The sequence below is a fragment of the Morchella sextelata genome (genome assembly GCF_020137385.1).
Source record: "Morchella sextelata strain SCLS chromosome Unknown scls_19, whole genome shotgun sequence".
NCBI classification, from domain to species: domain Eukaryota; kingdom Fungi; phylum Ascomycota; class Pezizomycetes; order Pezizales; family Morchellaceae; genus Morchella; species Morchella sextelata.
The window spans coordinates 1,318,401-1,340,249 of NW_025408634.1; the positions used below are offsets into that span (position 1 = coordinate 1,318,401).

General features: G+C 46.1%; 6 protein-coding genes across 6 annotated transcripts; 4 read left to right on the plus strand and 2 right to left on the minus strand.

Moving 5' to 3' along the window:
- Positions 1-1,670: 1,670 nt before the first annotated feature.
- Positions 1,671-2,430, plus strand: H6S33_005232 (uncharacterized protein; the record flags this gene model as incomplete). Its single annotated transcript, XM_044836596.1, has 2 exons — positions 1,671-1,970; positions 2,119-2,430. 2 exons carry the CDS (start codon positions 1,671-1,673, stop codon positions 2,428-2,430), a joined length of 612 nt encoding a protein of 203 aa, XP_044690445.1.
- Positions 2,431-11,857: 9,427 nt separating this feature from the next.
- On the plus strand, positions 11,858-12,238 carry H6S33_005233 (uncharacterized protein; the record flags this gene model as incomplete). Its single annotated transcript, XM_044836597.1, has 1 exon — positions 11,858-12,238. The coding sequence occupies one exon, from the start codon at positions 11,858-11,860 to the stop codon at positions 12,236-12,238; it is 381 nt and encodes a 126-aa protein (XP_044690446.1).
- A 2,557-nt stretch (positions 12,239-14,795) lies between these two features.
- H6S33_005234 (uncharacterized protein) lies at positions 14,796-15,555 on the plus strand (the record flags this gene model as incomplete). Its single annotated transcript, XM_044836598.1, has 4 exons — positions 14,796-14,913; positions 14,988-15,273; positions 15,336-15,419; positions 15,519-15,555. 4 exons carry the CDS (start codon positions 14,796-14,798, stop codon positions 15,553-15,555), a joined length of 525 nt encoding a protein of 174 aa, XP_044690447.1.
- A 731-nt stretch (positions 15,556-16,286) lies between these two features.
- On the minus strand, positions 16,287-18,192 carry H6S33_005235 (uncharacterized protein; the record flags this gene model as incomplete). Its single annotated transcript, XM_044836600.1, has 6 exons — positions 16,287-16,466; positions 16,519-16,685; positions 16,748-17,456; positions 17,520-17,639; positions 17,707-17,912; positions 17,997-18,192. 6 exons carry the CDS (start codon positions 18,190-18,192, stop codon positions 16,287-16,289), a joined length of 1,578 nt encoding a protein of 525 aa, XP_044690448.1.
- A 491-nt stretch (positions 18,193-18,683) lies between these two features.
- On the plus strand, positions 18,684-19,231 carry H6S33_005236 (uncharacterized protein; the record flags this gene model as incomplete). The annotated part of the gene is made up of 5 exons (XM_044836601.1): positions 18,684-18,720; positions 18,772-18,831; positions 18,886-18,904; positions 18,983-19,092; positions 19,161-19,231. The coding sequence occupies 5 exons, from the start codon at positions 18,684-18,686 to the stop codon at positions 19,229-19,231; spliced, it is 297 nt and encodes a 98-aa protein (XP_044690449.1).
- A 221-nt stretch (positions 19,232-19,452) lies between these two features.
- H6S33_005237 (uncharacterized protein) lies at positions 19,453-21,147 on the minus strand (the record flags this gene model as incomplete). The annotated part of the gene is made up of 4 exons (XM_044836602.1): positions 19,453-19,679; positions 19,774-19,930; positions 20,034-20,713; positions 20,799-21,147. 4 exons carry the CDS (start codon positions 21,145-21,147, stop codon positions 19,453-19,455), a joined length of 1,413 nt encoding a protein of 470 aa, XP_044690450.1.
- Between the last annotated feature and the right edge of the window lie 702 nt (positions 21,148-21,849).

Genomic DNA, 21,849 nt, shown 5'->3' on the forward strand with positions numbered 1-21,849 from the left:
GGTGGGTATCATAGCAGGAGATAAGGTGTTGGGATGGGTACGGGTGATGGGCTGTGATAGAGGTCGAGTAAGAGCTAAGACTCGAGTGACAATTGAGGTAGGGAATTACAGGAGCCGAGCCGAGTGAGTATTGGTATCGAGTGTGCCGAGTGAGAACCGCGTATCGAGACGAGTGAGAATCGTGAGAACCGAGTACTAGTCGCGGACAAGAACTGGAGCCGAGTGATAATTGAGCCGAGTGAGAACTGATCTCAAAACAAATTAAAGTGAGAACCAGAACAATGCCTCAATTGCCAATTCCCCGATCGATCCTCCAACGCACCTCAAGCTGTCAAAGTTCAAAGTCAATGCCAAAGTCAAAGTCAATGCCACAGTCAAAGTCGCTGTCAAAGTCAGGCAGATCAATGTCTCACAACCCTCGAGCAGAACCACGGCCACCAAACACCCCACCATTTATACCCCCCACCTCCCCCACCTCCTCCACCTCCCTCCTCTACTCCGTCACAAGCCAGTTCTACCCAGTTTATTTACCCGCTCCGTAATCTTTCACATGCTCTCCTCCATCCTCCAAAACCTGTAAACCAAACATTACCCCCCGTCCGCTGCTGCATGACGTCACACCACGCGCTCCATGCCAAGCCCGGAAGTACTCTAGACCCATCGCATGTGAGACACATCCATCCCTTTTTCTGCTGTGCGGGATGGACGGGATGAAGATGGGATGGATGGTGCATCTGCACAAGAACGAGCGACAACAAAGACAAGAAGATGGTTGTCCCTTCTTTTCTCGGCAGGCACAGGCACAGAAGCAGGACAGAAGCAGCAACAATAACAGCTAATGCGCGTGAGACAGCGATCGTGGATCTGAGTCTGATGGGATGGAAGACACGTGTGGCATCTTGTGGGAACTGAGCTAGTTGGGTAGAGAAGAAAAGAGAAGAGAAGAGAGGCACATACAGCAGACGAAAAAATATCAAATGGATTCTGATTCTGAACAGAGTAGAGGAAGAGGTTAAAAACGACTAGAGTACAGAAACGGAGCTTGATCTCCATTTCTTGCCTAGCTAGAGAGCTCTACTCCACTCTCCCATCCCAGCTGTGCCCCCCCAACAACAACAACCGCACTTCTCTAATTTCGCCCCTGCTCTCCCCGGGTCTTACCCCCCTACCCTAACTACATAAAGTTCTGCCCAGCCCAGGCTAACCCCGCCGGGTAGCACAGCAGCCCATGCCCATTGGCCATGTTCCAGCGCGGAAATCATCGTTCTGACATGAAAGCATGGGCCATCACATCGCCGCCGCACATCAAGAAACAAAATTGCGAACGACAGTGCGTAATTTGGCCTCTATTGTTGGTGCGGGGAGTTAACTCTAAGGGGCCTTAGCTGGCTAGTTGAGGTTCTTGGGGAGCACAGACACTACACGTAGGTAGATCTAGTTAGCAGATCAGTACTCTAGGTGGTGGTTATATATAGGGAGTCTACATACCATGGGGAGTTATGAGTATATAACCCCCCGACCTCCTCGTTTTCACTCTCCTTCCCGCCCTTCTTCTTCTGTAGATCTTCTCACCACCACCACTGTCATTACTGTGAATCTCTTATTACTTCTACTCACCCAGTACACTCCTTCACTCCCTCACCCAAAAATACCCCAAACCACCCATCAATATGCAGTTCCACCCACTCCTCGCCACTATCCTCGCCCTACCTCTGGCCCTCGCGGCCCCTACCCCCGCACCGGGTGACAACTACGTCCTCTCTCCTCTAAAGGAGAATCCAGTAACTAGCATCCTCCCCCGCGCAGACGCCGCAGATCCCTCCTTCACCGACGACGCAAAGTTCCAGTCCGAATTGCTCGTTCACCACAACCACCTCCGCGGCGAGCACACCGCCGGACAGCTTGTCTGGGATCCGGAGCTGGCACGCACGGCGGCTGAGTTGACGAATACGTGTGTTTATGAGCATTCGGTAAGTTTAGTGATGATCCGATGTTTTTATATATCTCTGTTCAAGCCCCTACCCTACCATACGATACCCTAACCCTGCCCCAATTAATGCCGTACCAACCATTCTCCCAAATCCACCCCTCAAAAAACCCATAATAACAATCCCCCAGTACGCAGCGCGCAACGGCGGTCCCTACGGCGAAAACATAGCACTCGGCTACCCGACCGTCCGCGACACCTGCTACGCATGGGGCGAGGCCGAGCGCGCGTCCTACACGCCGGCCGAGTACGAGCACCCGTCGTACAATAGCCGCATGGGCCACTTTACGCAGATTGTGTGGGTGGGAACGCAGCGGGTTGGGTGTGCGCGCAAGCTCTGCGACGGCCGATGGTTCGTGGCGTGTGAGTACTCCACGAGGGGGAACATAAGGGCGGAGGAGTACTACAAGAAGAATGTGTTGCCCCCGGTGGCGAAGGCTTAGAGGCGGCGGTGCTTTTTTCGAGGGGAGGGTGTTTTTTGATTCTTGGGGTGTTATGGCTTGATGGGATTAGCCTTTTTCTTCTTCTTTGGCGATGTAGATGTTTGGGGATGCGGACGGGTACATAACTTACCATACATAATTAGATTCTGATGCCCATGATAATATTATCACGTACTTTTTATCTCAGGTGAATCTTGTTGGTTGAGATGATCTAGCTTCAGAGAAGGAGAGCTAGAACTGATGGGCGAGGGTCTGTTGTGTGTAAGAACTGGTGACTGAAATAAAAAGGAAGAGGGAGGGAATTAAGGGCTCCTCTTTATACGTGGACAACAGGCGTAGAGAACAGATGGCCCAAAGACAAAAGTACAGATAAGTTAGAAGCTTAGAGCCACGCGTGTACACCTTAACTAACGAACGTCAGCTTGCCACAAATCGATAATAGATCTACCACCTGGCTACATGTAGCTTGACCTCCATAAGAAACAAAGCCATACCTATACCTGGACCAGCCCATCAATTGATACTAGCAGTGATTATTTCTACACTTGTCAAATTACATGTAGTTGATTTAAATACTTTCGTGGTACATGGGTAATGGAGTATTAGCCTGGCTACAAAACCCTTCCGCATCCGTCAATGCTACAATTACTTAGAACCTCAAAACGGTAACAGCAAAACGGTGCTTTAACTTATTCCATAACCCTAGCTATCCCACCGCCAGCCAGCCCCCGTTACCCGTGGAAACTAGTCAGGAACAGACTTCAACCTAGACATCACAGCATCTACCCAGCGCTCCTGCTCAACAAAAAGAAATTCAAAAAGCAACGTAGACTTGAACCACAGACATAGTTAAAGCCCCACGCGGGGGTCGAACCCGCAACCTTGAGATTAAGAGTCTCACGCTCTACCGATTGAGCTAGCGAGGCATGGTAGCAAGCGTGATGGGGGTTAATTTCAATCTTTGTCGTGGGTCCTATCTGCGCTACTGGGCCCCCCTGGTGAACCTTTGGGCTTGATGTGGCTAGATGTGGTTAGGCTGGCGCTTGGCTTGGGTAATGTCGCCGGCCCTTGGTGGTGGGTCTCTGTATTTGCTGTAAAGCTACAAGCTGACTGACAGCGGAATGATGGTTATTGCATTAGAATTTCAGGTATTGCGGTGACGTTTGTTAACATGCTCTACCAAGTGTAGCGGGTTTCGAGGAGCTGTATTAATGGCTTGGCGTTCTTTCTGAAGGAATTCAGTTTGATACAGCCAAGCCCCACTATCACCGTTCATTTCAAGGATGGTCCTATCCCCCTTAGTACACCTTGGCGAGAGTACTTGTAAGCTTGCCCGATCTTGAGCTTCAACGACTCGGTCAGTGAAAACTAAAGCAAGTCGAGACGGGGCATATATTGTATTTTTGCTCATCGTGGATTCCTTGAGCCTAGTTGATCGTAGTTCACAGATTGATTATATTAGGGAGAATACGGTTGTGTGTAAAGTCTCGGTACTGCGCATGCTGCTGAGATGAGGATTGTGGTGTTCGTTGGTCTTGGGGACTTTCATGAAAGTACGGAATCTGGATATTTAAATTAATTGGATCCTGAAATATCACTCGTAACCTGGAATCACGAGCATTCCAAATCATAAATCATTGACGTCATCCAGTTGTTTGATCGCTCTGCATATTCACTGTGCACCGCGATTGCCCAGCCGCGGTAGTTTCTGTGGGCAGCGAATCTCTCGGTTTAGAAATCTTCTTCCTGATGTTGTGGAAAATGGCCTTATTGATCATTGCCAAGGGAAACGGCGAATGCCTAGCCGCAGCCTTGCGTGGTAATACATGTACTTATACATATTCGCGTCAGCGCCGGTGTTACATATATATATTGGCTGATCTATTGACCTCCGATAAGGCAACAGGAGGAGTTTGGGCGCCGAGAAATAGAAGGTGCAACCTGTAGGCTTTCCTCTAAATAAGCACATGTACTTTTGAATTCTCTTCGCCAGCGACTACGCACATCGTATCCGCCAGCTAGATATTTACTACAAACTACATGAGGTCCTCAGTGCCCCGGTAAATATTGGCCAATTTACTCATAATTCAAGCGCTCTTCAAAATTACTTAAGCCATTTAATTCTCTGGCTGGGAGATACTGTCTACCAAATATCAGGATCCACTAGTTAAGAATCTATCTCCGATCTCGGAGTTACAATGGCTCATAGATTAAAGGCTATCGGAAAGGTCTCCTCAAAATATGATCAGCCTTGCAGCTAGGTTTCTTCAAAGCGCAGCCCCATCTGAGAGGGCTAATCTGACCACGTGGCCTGGATTTAACCACATATATCTTAGGGGCGCAACATGCAAATTATGCACTATATTCGCATGGTGTGTGTGCTTTAGTCCATCCAGGAATACCCCTCAGGGTATTGTCATCTGGATCTCAGGAACATCATTTGTACACCGGACTATCATGCGTATACATACTTCTCAAGCCATTTAGGAGAACGGTGGTTCTTTCACGCGCAGAAGGAATGAATATCTATCATTGACACCAACATCGATCGACACCAACACCGATCCCATAGGATACTCAATGAACAGTCTCCTCATGTATTACGAGCTCGGAATCTAACAAAGTATGTACCCTAGGCGGCCTCAAGACTCCCTTAATATATTTGTGGAATACTGCATAGGCAAAATTCAATAATTTGAGTATATCTACTCTGGTTCTCCGGATTCCATGGATCCAGGGACAAACAGGCTGCAAGTGGAACAAAGATACATACTCAATCCCGATTTCCACATGTACAGAGGAATAGCGATCGATAGTTTTCCCAGCCGGGTGGACAATTCAGTTGAAGAATGGACCGGATTCCTGAATAGACTAGAGCATTGTTAGCGGGGTGTTGTTGGGTCGAATACTATAAATTATTTGGGTTTCAGTTACCTCTAGATCTACATCCGCTATCTATCGATAAACTAAAAAGTCTATGTTTTCAACAAGTATACGTATGTGTGTATTCTTGGCCGACGAATCGCTATAGTTTTCCCTTTCTCCAGGCCTACCATCTAGTGCAGTTGGGTGGAGAAGAAGCAGGCGATGCCCGTCATCCAACCTGCCTTGGGGGCATTTCCTACGCGTACGGATGAAGCCGCCAGCTTTAATCTAATGAGCGCGAACAAATACGTGAACAATTGAAAAAAACAGGCGACGTGGTGCCAGGAGCGGTATGACAGTGTTTTGATAAAGTTTGGAAGCCAACTCTGATAGGTTCCCTGTCTGAAGTTCCTTCTGTCAACAGCCTCAATTTCAAAACATCGAGCGGTAGGGTTGGGGTTTGACACAGCTAGGAGCCGGAGACACGGCAGGTTTGATCCCTAGTAATCGCCACCCGACTTAGTAGCTGCTCCGCTTGTCGTGTTTCTACTGGTAAGCATTGTTACGCGGGGTAGATATTGGTGTATGCATTTGCAAATGTCTTTATTAGAGATGGTCCACAGCCTACTAAAGTACTGTACGAAAACAGTGTGAAACATTTGCAATGGCGACAAAGAATTGAACAACAATACTTTCAACCGCATTATCCGGACAGATAATACAAAAAAGGAAAAACAATAATATTGTAATTGGTTTCCGCACTTGAGCAAGTCTTCTCACCGAATGTCGACCAATCGTGATCCATCCACGGCCGATCAAGAGGGGTATATTATTAACGTATTCGGATGAGTAGGGAGGACATCTTTCTGTACATGAAAGTTAGTTCCTGGGCTCCTCCAAGTGCGGAGTAGAAAAACAAGGAGAGGACTTGAACAAATACAGTTCTCAGTTGGGGGCGGGCTCAATTCAAATATTCACCTTCCAGGTCATAGCAGCTACTTCTAGCCACGAAGCAGCAGATCCCCTCCCTCAGAAAGTGTCCAATAAATCAGTGCGCCCACCGCCCGAATTCCTAATATTTGGAATTAACCAAGTGGTTATTGGCGCGCGTTAGTACTGCAAGAATTATACCGTTCTCCGGAAGCCATCCATAACTGTTGAATTGACGTAATCGTAACTGCAAGCTCTTGCTATATGTACTGTGGTAACAAATCAATACCGATGCAATTAACAATGCAGTCTATTTCGAAACTGCTGTCAACATGTCCCCCCTTCAAGATTTTGAAAGGTCATGTGAGGGCCAAGCTATCTCTCAGAGTTCATCGTGAAGTTGTGTGGAAACAAAGTTGATTCGCCAAATCAGTTTCAAACAACAGGAACTTGTACCGCTCGCCGGATCCAGTGTCAGCTGCGGGAGGCTAGTGGGGAACTAAGTTGCCTTTTGGCGGTATCGCTAGCCGGGGGGAACTGTGTCAAGAAGTACATAGCCAGTATGAGCCACAGAAGAAGGTCCCTTTTACTTCCTTCTCCTAATTCATCTTTCTCTCATCATCAACACACCTGATCATCCTTCAATGGGAATCCACCAGCAGAGGCGGGCATTGAACGAGAAGTCCCATAACAGCGCGGTGAACACCTAGGGGCCCAAGCGCAAACTGTTACAGACTCCGGATCTCGGAGTCCATCTGGTCTCGGCTCTTGTTATTCGTGGCGAGGAGGTACCTTGGGTCGAGAGAAATGGGGGGTTTATTTCATGTCAGGTGCAGAATGTGTTACATCACTGTCTTGTTGCAGAACGGATACATGACTTTCCCCTGGAATGTTATCAGTATGTACTTTTTATCGTTCGAGGAGCTCACTGAGTTTAGTATCTCCAATAGGCTCGACTGGGTCGAGTGTCGCTCGCCTGGATCAACTCACGATAGTGAGGCCGTAACGCTGGCTTGGTCAACCCATGAAAGCCTGGTCTGGACCGACCCGAGGGTTTGGAAGCGTTGACTGAGGCCTGCACGTACAGTAGATCTCGTCTCCTCCAGCAGATCTAGTTGCGGGGAAATCCCAATCCGCGTTCGTACACCACCTCCTCACTCGGTGATTGACATAAAAACTCCATTGCAGTATTAATAGACAGCTGAAAATAATCATATATGTACTTCTGCAGCTATACTAGCAGATAGACAGAAAGATATGTGTACCCCGCTCTCCAAGTGTTCCGATATCCCTCTTTCTAATGTGCTCCATGAACGTCTATCGTGCACTTGCAAATTTGGTAGCTGAGCTGAGCGATTAAATGAAACCTCCAAGCTAGTAAGGAGATTCTGCCCTCCCTTTCTATCCGCAAGTGCAAATGAATGCGTGGTTGAGTGTATGACCTGTAACTAATACTGAACATTGGAATGGGATGCAGCTGTGGCGCAAGTTGTGCCAAGCCGTAACTATAACCTGAGACTGTAACATGAGACTCGGGTGAAACAGCAACCTTTCCCGCCACGGGGCTGAGACCAAAGGTCGGTGAAAAGTACGCGGGGAAGGGTTGCCTATTTTGTTTGACGTGAGCACGCCACAAGGAGAGTGAGAAACTGTGACTCGGAAAGAAGTAATATTCAGCTGTTGACGTTTTGTTAGTACATTCTTCAGATTTATCTCACCGAGGAGGTGATACATAGGGTCACACGATTCCTGTTTGACAGGAGAGTAGTCCTACTACTAGTGTAGAATCACAGACGTGGTGACGTTTCACTGACTCGTGATCATCAACGGTAAAGCCAGGGTCTGACCAAGTGCATAATCCACAGACTCAAGGTAATACAGAACCAATTGAGGGTAGGTTTTCGTTAGTTCATGCATCAATTACTCAATTGGTATTAAGCGTTGGTTAGCTTAATAGTCAAGCATACTTCTTGAGCGATTTATCACAATCTGATGGCGTGGAGATCTAGAAGAAAGTGCATATTATCATCGAGTGATGGTATATGATTCACCAACATGTTTTAGCTGTGGTCAACTCATTCAGGCAAATCTGGGGAGATTGCGGGGTTTACAATCAAGTGTTTCGATTTTGCCTATCTTGGATGCCTTTTCAGCATCGGCCGACGAATGAAAACCTTAATTCACGCTGATAGGGGGATCTAGCGATTCGTCGTCCGGGCTTCACCAAATTGCTTACTTGCTTCGACCCGCATTTGAATTCTTTGTAAGGACCAAAAATAAATCTGTCATGAGATAACTAACGTAATCAATCATCTGCAGTGCATGCACCAGGTCATAAGTTCATGGATGATCCTCACTTTCAATCAATTCATGCTGCAGTTTCTACATACATAAGAGCTCAGAGTTCGTATAGGAATTCCAGCCGGGTCTGGCCAAGCCAGTGTTTCAAACAGCACCATACGGCAGTTCATTGAACAAATACACTCGCATCTGGTTGGGCCTCTCGACGATAGATTCTGCGTCATCTCCCGTGATGTCTACCGACGGCGACTCGGTTAACAGCCTCGGGGAATTTTTCTGCAGTTACCGGCCTAGTGTCATTGATATTACACGTAGCTTGATGCAAAGTAGGTGACTCGATAATTATTGCGCGAAGGACCGATCATGACTGATTATGTTGCCTAGAGACGCACTGTAGCAGTAAATCTGCCAGCAGATGCGTTTTCTTCATTTTTTTCATTCTCTCCTCCTGTTTTCATACTGGGCGCGTACCTACTACTTATGTACACACATACTGATCGCTACATGTCGGGTAGGATAGAGTGTGATATGGTAGTGATAGCCACATCATCTTTTTAACCTGGGGGACGCGCAAAACGTGGGCGGGGGTGTGATCCGATTCCCGTAAACAATAGCAGCTAATAGATTTCTTTGATTATAATTTTTCCCCTGTGGCGCGCAATGCGCATCCTTCTGAAGTGGTCTGGATCTCATATTTCCTGGGGGGGAGAAACAGCGCAACGTGGAAGGTGAGATTTTGTAGCCACTAGGATCTTGCCAAGACCACCCCTGTGCGCAACCGGCTGGCTAACTAACTACATGTACCCCAGGGTACCTCTGAGGGTATGATCCTGAACACAACTGAGCTGAAGTTTACTTACTTGCGAATTTCAATCTGGTGTACATACATGAGCGCTACCTAGATCTTTCTAGATGGTTTGCACCTTCAAGGGGTACACTGGCTACATCCTATTTTCAAACTTACGGTGTCAACAAATAATTGGGCCGGAATCACAAGGTACATAGATATTTTGTTGGTCCCAACGTATTCCATTCATGCTCCCAGTGCTAGTCTCACGAAGATTCCAGATGCCGGATTGTTTCCGTCTTTGGGACTAAAACCAACAAACAGAAAGGATGGGGTTGAAACAAGAATATGGAGAGATCTCCGGGTTAATTAACGGCTATGACTTTGTCTCAAACAAGCGCGCGTTGAAATTCAAGAGTTTATTTGCTTCAGTAGCTATGCTACAATTTCAGTGTGGCACGGTTATCAACCAAGTTTCACAAGCGCGGTCGGCGGTCGCGGAAGACACAAGCACGCTTCAATTGATCAAGCAAGAGAGTAGGTACCACTTGTGGTTTGGACCTCTCAGAAAAAACAAACTTCTTACTGCAGCAGCTGTCAAACCCCGGATTGTGTTGAATCGCAATGCTGACCACCCTATAATAGAGGAATGAAATTTGTATGGGAGATCTATTATTTGATAAGAGAGATAACAAGATCTGTTAGTAAAGCCACAGAAGAATTTGCTTTTCTAAGGGGGTCAGCATTTTTTGCCAGACGAAGGGATAAGCAGGCAGAAAACTTTTGTTGAGAAGGTGTACTTTCACTTTTTGGCAAGCGCGTTACACAGACAGACGGGAAGAGAGAAAAAAACGCACCACCAACGTATCCGCTATCAATCGATAAGATTGAAATAAATTAATCAATGGTAAATGCCCGCCAGTGGAAACGTCAAATATCGACTTTTACCCAATAAGCTCTCCAGCGCTGGCCTGCATATACCGGAAAGATGTTTCAGAGCCCCCTGACCTTTAGCTTTCGTCTTTTATAGGCGAGACATTGCTCGGGAGAGATCATTGACTATGCAGTAGCCTATTTAATTTTTGCAGGCTAGAAATAAACGTGGTAGGAATGGAAGCGATGAGCTTGCATGCGTCGACGTCGAATCGGTGGAAGATGTACTTTTACTCTTGCAGGCACCGAATTTAGTGTATTCCTTTTATAGATTTTAGGATTTTTCCCTCTAATCTTACAGCCAGCTTATCGTGATTTTTTCGGGTGCTATCTACATGTAGGCTATGGTCATTACAAGCCAGAGATATCGGTGGGGGGATATTCGCCTATGAGGTGACCGTTTGGATAAGTTTTTCAAAGAGGACTAGACTACATACTTGTACCTCTGTACTCTGTACCTACATACCAACACCAACAGTGCCCCTTGAGCTTAGAGACGTTCTCACGATTGCTGACGCATATGTATTGATGTTACAAGTTGGTGCGCGAGCACAGCCTCTCGTGAGGCTCTGGGATAAGGCTTCACTTAATTGAGTTCGCCACGCGCATCGAGTTACTCAAGATGAATTATTCCCACAATTTTTTGCTCATCTCGCTGGTAATTTACGTAGGTAGCTTGGTATTGGGTCCTCACTCTCGAGTGGAAAGACCTCGTTTGGGGTGGGCGGCTCCGTTTTCGCGCGCGTGCTGTAACACCTCCACCTTACCTGGGCTCGTTTATTTGGTTCTGCCAAAAATTAAACTCATTTGGGACTACGCCACACCCAGCACCAATCCCACTGTGGGGTAGGCACCCATACGTACACCAAGCAGTAAATGTCTGACACGATTTACTGCACATCCGTGTCGCAGGATGCTTTGGTAGCGAATAGAATCTACTTCCACTATTGCCAGGGTATTAACATCCAACTATCGATGCATCCGGCACTGCTAGCAGTTTGCAGGTTTAAAAAGCCACCCATTCCTGCTTCTTTTCCACTCGACATCCATAAACAAAATCTATCTTCTTTGATACGTCCTTCCTTCCTTTTCCTTTTTCTTTCTCTCTTTTTCATTTCTGGGTTTGTTGTCCCCACCCTCTCTCCCTGCTCCGCTGCAGTATGGATATTATTCGATGAATGGTTTCTGCTGCATGAGTAGTCTAGTGTTTCCTGCTTCGCTTTCAAGTGTGCCTTAGCTGACATACTATTCTTCTTAGGCTGTGCCCTTATTTACTTATTTACATTCTTATCATTTGTTTACATTTCTTTTTTTCTTTTTTTCTCTCGGCCTTCCAATCAGCTTTTCAGCACACTTACTCGGACGCTGTCCCCGTTACGTTACCTTCATATACCCTTCACTTCCCACAATCGATCTATAAAGCAACTTCACCTCCCCGATCTTACAGCCTTCTGCTCCCATACATACATACACTCACTACAATCCAAACATCTATCAAACATCACACACCCTAGCGGTTCATCATCAAACAAAGCACAACTACTCCAAAGCTTCATTTCCTCAAACAAAAACTAAGCAAGCCCAACCCACTCTAATTACAAATATCTCAATATGTGTCTCGTTCAACTCCACAAGTCTTCCAAGTCCACCTCCGAAATCGATTACTCCGTCCCCGCACGCATCGTCATTACAACGGATGAGAAGCATCACGTAATCAACTCCCAGCGCCGTGCATCGGTTTCTCAACCGCCGTACATCCGAGCCCAGCACCGGAATACGATGGCTTCGGGTGGACCGGGGAGAGCCTCGTATGTGTCTTCGAGAGGAGCTGCCTACCATAGATGCAATGAAAAGTTCTTCTATGGACGGGATAGCAGTGAGCCGCTACTGGAGTCGGATTCGGATTCGGATGTGTCCTCGACAAAGTCAGAAAAGTCGGATACGAGTACGGTCTGCGGCACTGTTAATGGAAGTGTGGTTGTCAAGTATTAGGGGTTAACAATTTGGGAGTTGCTAGGACTGGAGTTTTAGAGTTTGATTTTGGGTTTTTGGGTTTTGGATACATTCATGCACCTGGCGTGTAGTCTTATTTTGGTTTGATACTGTCACTCGTTTATATTTCTCATTCGATCCTTAGTTTCTGGCCACGGGAACACGAGGAAAGGTTAGGGTCTGGTTTTATTTCTTTTCCTACTAGGGTGTTTAGAAAGGAGCGATTTTTTAATTTTGTGTTACTCTTTTCTTCTTGTGTACTCAACGATACCCTCTATTGATACCCAGACTACCATATACGAATTTATGACTTTATGATGCATTGGCGGATGGATAGCGGGTGTTTTTGTTTTTATTGGTTTTTTTTATTTTTTTTATTTTATTTCCCTTTGCATCTACATTTGAATTTTGGAGCGCTTGGTAGTTAGTTAGCTTATCACTTGATATAATCTGAGAGTTTTCTAATGACAACCTTATTCAAAACCGATCATTGCCACGTCCATTATTGCCTTGATATCGATGTGATCATGATCGACTGTCTAACACTCGATGCGGTAGAAACTCCAAGTAAATTTGTTTACCAATAAACCATCGACTTGTCATTAGTAAACCTGAACGACACTTCTGCAAACAAAACCGGATTCAACGAAACGAAACATCAGTGGTCGAGCTGTCAATGATCTGCAAGCAGATAATAAATGATGTAGTTGGCGTTTGTTACCACAAATAGCTCCGCGGCCTCGGCGCCACACCGGAAGTTTCCGGGCCGGGGGTGCCAAATTGAATTTCAGGTCACGAACTAGCACTCGGCCACGTGGTTGGGCTTTTTATTCGAAAAGGAACTAGAAAAAACAACTAGCACGGCTAAGTTCAGCCTAGGGATCTAGACGTCACTTCATCAGGTTTGATGAGCACGCTAGCAACGTCGAAATAACCTTTGGAAGACACCACGAGGGGAGCGCAGATCCCTACCTCCCCACATGTGCCTAAGACATATTCGAATCATGAGACGTTCACGCTTATAGAGAGCAACGTCAGAGCGCTATTACATCAATGGAATTATCATCATCATCCTTCCGAGAACATCAAACAAGTCCCTCAAATCTCCCCCCCGAGAAACATGAACGTCCATAATAGCCCAGGAGCCTGTTTCGTATCGGTTTTACTTTCGGGAACAGCAGCCACGCGGTAAAAGCGGAATATACTGCAACGCTCATACTATTCACAATAGAACGGCCATTCGGTTTGAATAACAGCTTCTATGTGGAATTTAATCACTCACGAAAGAGCACGTCTATCCGATTTCAGCATGTGATAGTCAAAACCAGCTTCGTTTTGTGTTACAAGACCGAGGAGTGGATTGAAGATCTTGAGGAGTGATTTTATGACTTGACCGATATTCTAGTTTCACCTGGAGTGGTGTATCCGTGCGGGGGAGGGGTGGGGGGGGGGGGGGGGGTTCAAGGGCAACTGATAATGGTTTTCTTGATCACCGGCGAGCTATGCTGAGGAATGAAGACTGAAAGTTGGCCCTAACATTATAATGAGACTCAATCGACAGTGGCCCCGTGCATGGGGAAGGAAAGAACTTTCAAGAGGGGAACTAGTTGAAACATCAGAGGTACGTCCTATTCATCGGTAAGCGAAAATGACGCAAATCAAGTATTTATGTAGGTATACATACTAATTTACTCAAAATCTAGGCTCTGGCCCAAAATTAAATGATTCTCAGGTACCGGAAGCAATTAGGGCAATCGACCAATTCATGAAAGCAATATATATGGGGGATTGAGACATAATGATAGAGGAGGCACTCTATGATCGCACGCAGCTTGAGGATAATATTAAGACAGACTCATATTGATTGATATGCCGCTGCGCTCGACCGGTGAGTGGGGAAGGATATAAACCAACTGATGGGATGAACATTTCGGCGAGGCTGGGGGACGCTTATTGTTCCGATATTGCCCTAATGAGAGCAGTACGTAAAGTTCGGCGGACAACTGCTTCCGGTACGTTATCAAATAAGTACTCGCAGAAAAGGGAGCATGTTGCCAGGCTAGGTGCGGGATCGAGATAAACCCGTGCCGCCGTTGGGGGATTGAGGAGAGTGAGGTTGTGGTCAGATCTCTCGGGATAATACTCTAACTCTAATTCGTCTAAACTCTTATCGGTACTTAGGGCTGCACTGCGGCTCCCCGCGGTCGGCTCATGTATCCCTTTTCTCCCTGGCGATCCTGGGAGATGATACGGTGCAGCTGGCCCACGACAACAGCGAAAGCTTATTCTTCGCATTTCCGAAACCATTTGTTTCACCTCGGGTTTTTGCTGTGACACCACAAGTACGGCCCTTGTTTTGGTCTCTTTTTTTCCCGAAAAGATTCCGGATACGTTGTTATTGGCTGGTGGGTGGTATCTTGTGTTACCATGGAAGCATGGCAGTCTTCATTGGGCTTGATGTGCCTGATTGAATTCATGAAGAGGCCACACTAAAGTATGTACTGCAACTATATACTGCAGTACTCATGTGGGGAGAAACATTGATATTATCGATGCGATGTGCGGAAGCAGTCATTGCTTTCTAGCATTTCCCATCATTGACAGATGGGCTTACCGATATACTCCGATTTGCTTTGCTTACATACATGCTACAGTAACAATCCGTGGTCTTATATGTAAGTACGGCGACTTCGTTGATGGAAAATATTCAATCTATCTTTTAGGTGATAACATGCGAGGAAAGATATAGACACCTGTCAACAAGTTACAGTTAACTTAGTAACTACTCCCAAAAAAGTATCTGCCGAGGCTGTGTGCGAAGTTGTGCGAGTTCCCAGACACTCGTACCATCGTGGCCGTGGAACCTATAGTAGACGAACGATACTGGATATCGGGAGGTTGCATGCAAAGGTCGCCGACGCATATCAGCAATTTACATATATTCTAACCGAAAAAAAAACACTGAATAAATCACCGATCGATGCTGCGAAGCTGATTACAAAACTTGATCGCGGGAAGGGGAAGGAATCAAAGAGGTGAAACGCTCCGAGGGGATATATTTGGGCGGCGACGGCGACAACAATCTATTGTTGTACAGGACTAGATATATACCGAATGGAATTCCCGGTCGTTTCCTATTTATTCAAAGGCGAATATCTATTGCGTATGTATGTATGTATGTGTATGTATTGGAACCCCCCACCCCCGCCCCCTTTTCGAAGAAAAATCATAGACGTGTTCATAATAAGAGCTTGATGGGCTGACTGGCTCAATCAATCAGCAAGAGGGATACTGGCCCACATACAGAACCTACCTAAAGCCCATCTAATAAGAGGGCCGAATGTATTAGATTCAAGGCTGCAGCATAAATTGAAGGAAGCACTTTAGAGTCGTGCTCCCTTGGCCCGCTGTGATCTGCGAATGGAAGCAGAAAGGCCGCAAAACCAAGGGACATTATATCTGAAACGTATCAGAGCGACTTCTTGTTCATCATCATCTTCTCCTGCGACTATCGCAAGGATATAGGTAGTATCACAAGCCCTAGTGCGTGTGGGGAGTCGGGTCAATGGGTTAGTAGCGACAGGTGGCGCTATTACTAGTGCTATACATGAGTAGCTATCAGCAGCTCGATTCTGTAAAGGAAAATGGGGTTAATGATTCAGATGCACAGTGAGCTGTTGCTAGCCGGATGATGGGGTACTGGGGGCTGAGACAGATGTCAGTATGTCAGCTGATCGAGTGATAGTTTATGGTTCGTTTAATTGGACGCAACATGGCTCCGGACCAAATATGTCTTGCACAACCCAGGTACCCGGGTAGAGTATGTTACTATGGTGAGATTGTGGGTAATTTGTTTTCTGGCATCATCCTGGAAAAGTACGATTGGACTTAGTTATGGGCCCACATGCTTAGTTGGATTGAGTCTTTATTTATTCTGAACATAACTGGAGAAAGCAAATCAGATGCCTCCGCCCAAACTAACTAAATGGTAGCAAAATTAAATTCATGCATTCATGATACAAAGTTCATCTTTTGTGCAACTGACAAGTTACACCTTCTCAGGATGTGAGTAGGAGCTGGTAACTCTTTCAATGGCGCCCTTCTCCTCAAGCGCGCCAAGAGCGTGCCTAGCGTACTCTGGGGCAGCATCTCCACCAACACGGGCTTCTTCGCCATCAAAGTATTTGGCAATCTCCTCAAGCGGTGTGTAACGGGTTTCGACAAAAAGCTATTAGAAGATTAGCAACGTTTATCGCAACAGATCAGTCGAGGGAGCTTACGAAGTAGACGACAGTGAGTTCGACGGCCAGCCAGCAACAGTATACAATGTAGTACTTCCAGCTGATCGAGGTGAGGGCTACAGGGTTGACATAGTTATTGAAAAACAGTGCCAAGTTAACGAAAAAGAACATGACTGCCATTCCTCTAGCACGAATCTCATATGGAACTAAGTAATTAAGTTAGTCTCTTATCTCAATACTGGCTAATGACAGGATCAATGTGACTTACGAATTTCGACCGTGTACCCAATCAACAATCCAGACCAAGCCATATTATAACAAGTGTAATAAATAAAAATCATGGCCACAACTGCACTCCCCGCAGCACTACTCTTCTGCTCAACTGCAAACTTCGAGGCAATGGTCCAGGCAATGAACGTAATCATCATCCCAAAGGTCGACCCCAAAAACAATGGCCTCCGACCTGCCTTATCTACAGCGAACGCCATAGATCCAGCGACGATCATATTCCAGATCATCAAGATACCATTAATTAAGTTCTGTGTCTCACTATCCTCGATACCCACCTGTTTTAAGATATCACCGATATAATACGAGACCAGCGAGTTACCAGACAGCTGCGAGAACAGTCCAGCGCAGATACAAATTGTCATCCTATGACGGTTCCCCTTGGTCGACCACAGTTCAGAGAGACCACGCTTCGCAAACTCGGCCTCGAGAGCAATGGTCTCCTTGATCTCGGTGAACTCGAACTTGACAAGCTCGTCATTGAGATCACCGTTTGCATGGCAGCGGGCGAGGATCGCCAGGGCTTCATCATGGCGGTCTCGTGAAATGAGCCAACGTGGGGATTCGGGAACGGCCCAGATGCAAGTCAGCATTACGGCGGCGGGGGCGGCTTGGAGAATGCTGGGAATACGCCAGGACCAGGTGTTGTCGATACGGAAAGTACCATAGGTGGTCCAGGCAGCGATAATCTGATAGAGTTAGATATTGGAAATTTATCAAGATGGGGATTGGTATGAGATTGGGAAACCTACCGAACCAAGATACCAGGTAGTGTTGTAGAGAGATGTGATACGAGCACGGTGCTGCATATGAGCAAGCTCAGTTACCAAAAGAGGAGCAGCACCATGTGCAAGTGAAATTCCAAAACCGATCTAGAAGCACAGATGTTTAATTACCACGTATGATATATCGAAATGGGCAAACACGGGAGTGGCCTACCAAAAACCTGGCGAAAATAAACATCCCTAACGCCACACTCGCGCTTTGAAGCGCCACACCGACAAACATAACCAACACACCAATAATAATGGCAACTCTCCTACCTCTCCAGTCCGCTAGCCATGGTGAGATGGGAATCGCACATATCGAACCCACAGACATAATTGCATTGAGAAGTCCTCTCATAGATGGGGTTGGTTCGAAGTCTATTGATCCCATTTCAATTAGTATAAATTAGTTATAGCCAACCAGCTAACCAGGCAGCCAATGATAGAGCTAGCAGAACATACACTCCATCCAATTGACAACAGTCTGCAATCCATTCATCATGCTCCCATCGAATCCATTGGTAGCAGAGACCAGAATAACAGTAGCAAGCAACGCGTAAAGTTTACGTAGACCAGGGTCCTTGTACCAAGTCACCAGCGGAAAGGAGTGGCCCCCGAGAACATTGGAGGTGGGTGCAATTGCGCCGCCAGCTCCCATCTTGAAAATTGGAAGATAGGTTGACTAAGAAGAGGTAAAGTGGAGAAATAAGCTTTGGAGCCTCTCTGTGTCTGATCAAGTGATGGGGGTAGAAGGCCATTAAATACTGTTTTGAACTACCATCTGGCGCATCTATAAGGCATGGTATCCTGGGGCTAGGTTTCTTGATGTATGCCTTACCCTGGACTTTCAATCATATCATGCAGAATTCGAGCTCTTTCCCGGCTGAAGTCAAGATGTGATGGGGATCTGTGGCAAATTTTCCGGCTCACATATCGTTAGTCGGTGGTCTCACCTTCATCATTTCCCTGCTTTGGAATATTTTGAAAGGTCATGCTCACTAATTCTCCGCTACTCGGGACTCTTGTGCTCTTGTGCCTTCATTGCCGATATTCGGCTACAGTGGCGGAATACAGGGTGGGTATGTCTGGTATGATACTTGTCGATATCAGCTAGTATACACAACACCAAGTAATCTTGCCGCAACTTCGATGGCCACTTTGCAATTTGCATCAATACAAGAATATTGTACATACCTAACCACTCTTCCACATATATTAACTGCTTACAAGACGACAGTTTATCTATCAACCAGGCCAACACCTTTCGCTATCTCACCTACGTCCTTGTCCAGAATTCGTATCACTAAACGTTGAATTAAATTTGCATGCACCCCACAAGCTTACTAGCTAGATGTTCTTAAATCACATCGGTACGTACCAAAACACCCCACAACTCCACAAAATCTGATTTCGGCTGAGGCAAGGTTAACTCTAACCCCACAGTTCAGCTTCCCTTTCCCCGCTTTATCCACAGGGTGTCAATTCCATGTTATCTACTCCGAAACTACTCCCCCCATTCACCTAATTGGTGTTCCAGACGTTGCATTTGCCCCTTGCAGTAAGCAACCTTAGGCGGCTCTATTTATCCAAGTTGCGGCTAAGTTCACGTGGTACTCTACCGAAGAGGCAGAATGAGAATGTCTGAGGTGATGGCTTCTTTTTTTTCTTCTTTACTGGAACAAGAGTTATGTGTGTAGGTACATTCTCATTCGTGGTAATTGCACAATACTAGGAAGTTTAACCGGCAGGGAGTTTAAAATGGGTGGGTGGGGAATGGATCCATGAATTTCCACATATCATATACGTAGGGCACAGATGTCTTGATAAGTTAAACTCCTTCTTGTAAAAGCATCTAACTACTGTGGTAATTACTACTAGCGTTTCTATGTGCTATAGCTGATCATGAACTAAACCCCCTTCACTTGTATGTATTCTTGTCGGTGTAATGTCTATTCGCACCACACAAGCATGGAAAAAGTGAACTTCCCCAGTAGCCCGGTCCGTAATCCACTGTGAGCTCCTCATACATTGCAATATTCTTACGTGAGACATACACAGCATACATCTTCCCTCGATATTCGTGGTGGTCAATACTGCAGTTCGAAAACTCATAACACGCGTGATTGACGAACCTTGTCCAATTTCCTAAAATAGTGTATGTCCATTAGTATTTTCGGAGAATAAACGCCTGCAAAAAACCTTATCCACCCCAATCGACGCAGCGGGGGTTCCTAGCTACCTTTCTTGTTGGATGTGACATAGTAATTGGCCTCTTTGGGACGATTCTTGCTACCAAGGTGTCCTCTGAGCATATAGCTATCCGGTGTATACAGGGCTTGTCCTGCATTAACAATCTCGCCAATATATTCTCCGATACACTGTTTTGCCTGAATGTTCTGTATGCATGCCCGTGTTAATCAATCGTTGTTTATGCGATCACCTTAATTAATTTGGTTACGCCTCGGTGGTACCAATGTCTAAAGGACGTGAGTTGCTTACCTGTAAAGCCCGGACACCAAATCCTCTCGCACCAACATTAACGATCTCTACCAAACAGGGCGCCCACACGTGTGATGGACAATCACAAATCGCCTGTCCACAAACTACACAACGCTTTGCATTCTCCTCTTTTACCAAATCTCTCGGGTCTGGACCAAGCGCGCCTTTAAGACCCGTCCGAATTATAGCCTTCTCGATGACCTCATAGGTTACTATCTTCTCCGCTTTCATAACTTTATCATTTTCAATCGTGAAGCCCCATAAGTGATGATGACCGTTATATTCCACCATTTCTTCATCCTCCGTAAACAGTTTCATATCAATCCCCCCTAATCCCCGCCTCAAAATGTCGCGCCATGCAGGGCAGTAGAACGAACCGAGAACCTCAATACTCAACCGAGCATCGTCGGCGTAGTTGAGCCACTCAACCCATTTCTGCTCCGCGGCTTTCAAGGCATACTCCCTGAACGTGTCTGAGAACGCAAGGATAGAAAGATAACGCCATCCAAATGTATGAGCAATCTCGTGGTACCGCTGCCATTGCATGACGAGGTCAGCGGCTACCTGATGAGGACTGGGGCCCAGACAACCGAAGAGGAGAGATATTATAGGATCTGCGACATTCGAGGTGAACTGAGGATCTATGTGGTCTTGTTGATATGATATCCAGCGTGCAGCCCCTGGTTGTGTCAATGATTGATCCGTCACAATATATGTTTGGCATCTACAGCAACAAAATCAAAGAAGGGTGTACAGCCAACTTACGAATTACCATAATTGCCTGCCCATTGACCGCCCTAGTGATGGTACCAAGCAAGCTGTTTGTCATTATATCCATTTTCGAACCTGACCTAAGATATTCCTTATCCACCAGCTCCGTCATCTTTGCCTTATATAGAACCGCAGCAGCAGCAGCCTTCGGATCGTAAGTCTTTGCCGGTGATTTTAAATTATCGTGTAGATCCTTATATATATCCTCCATAACTTTCAAGTACTCCAGCGGCGTCTCATTCGTCCTTCTCATGATGCGTTTCGGCATGCGTGTTCTTTTTTTCTTCGCTCCATCTGGGCCAAGATAGTCCATGGGCTTACTTGATGTGCCGTTTGTCGCCATTTTGGATCTTTCATTCTAGTACAAAGGCCCAGCGAAGGTAGGTCACTTCTTTATACATCGTGTTGTCGAGATATTAACCCTAACCCTGGATTGTCGCCTTTGTTCTATGCCTTTGTTTGGATGTGCATCGTTTGGATGAATGTGCATCGTTTGAAGGTTGTTCAATTGGCTTGTGTTCGATGCGTTTAGTCAATTAGTCTCATCATGTGTGTGCGCTTTACATGACACGGTGTAAGTAAGAGTCGGACAGGCAGCACTTTTGGTTCCGAGTATCAAAGATACGCAATCCGTCATGCACCATCTTAAACCATTTGATCGTGAGCGCCGCGAGGTTAGCTAGTGTCAGAATATTCATTGATTATTCGAGCTGGATCAACCTCTGACAACTTTCTCATACGTGTTTGCTGTGGCTTTACTGGTATCTCCGTGGGGGTGTTTCGGCGTCGGTGGGTAATATAACGGGACAGATCCACTTGCAGGACTCTTTTTCTCACAAAATATGGCTAATAATTTCTCTTTGACACTCGTAGGAGGAACAGATTCCCGCCATCAGAGGATTTGTATATATATCTAAAGCATGATTAGGATGAACAAATAATGTTAGGCTCAAAGTATCTAGATTCTAGCCATCGTACAGCTAAGTTAATATAAGCCATAGCACTACTACCCGAAGCCTAAAAAAGATTGTGTATTAGAAGTAAG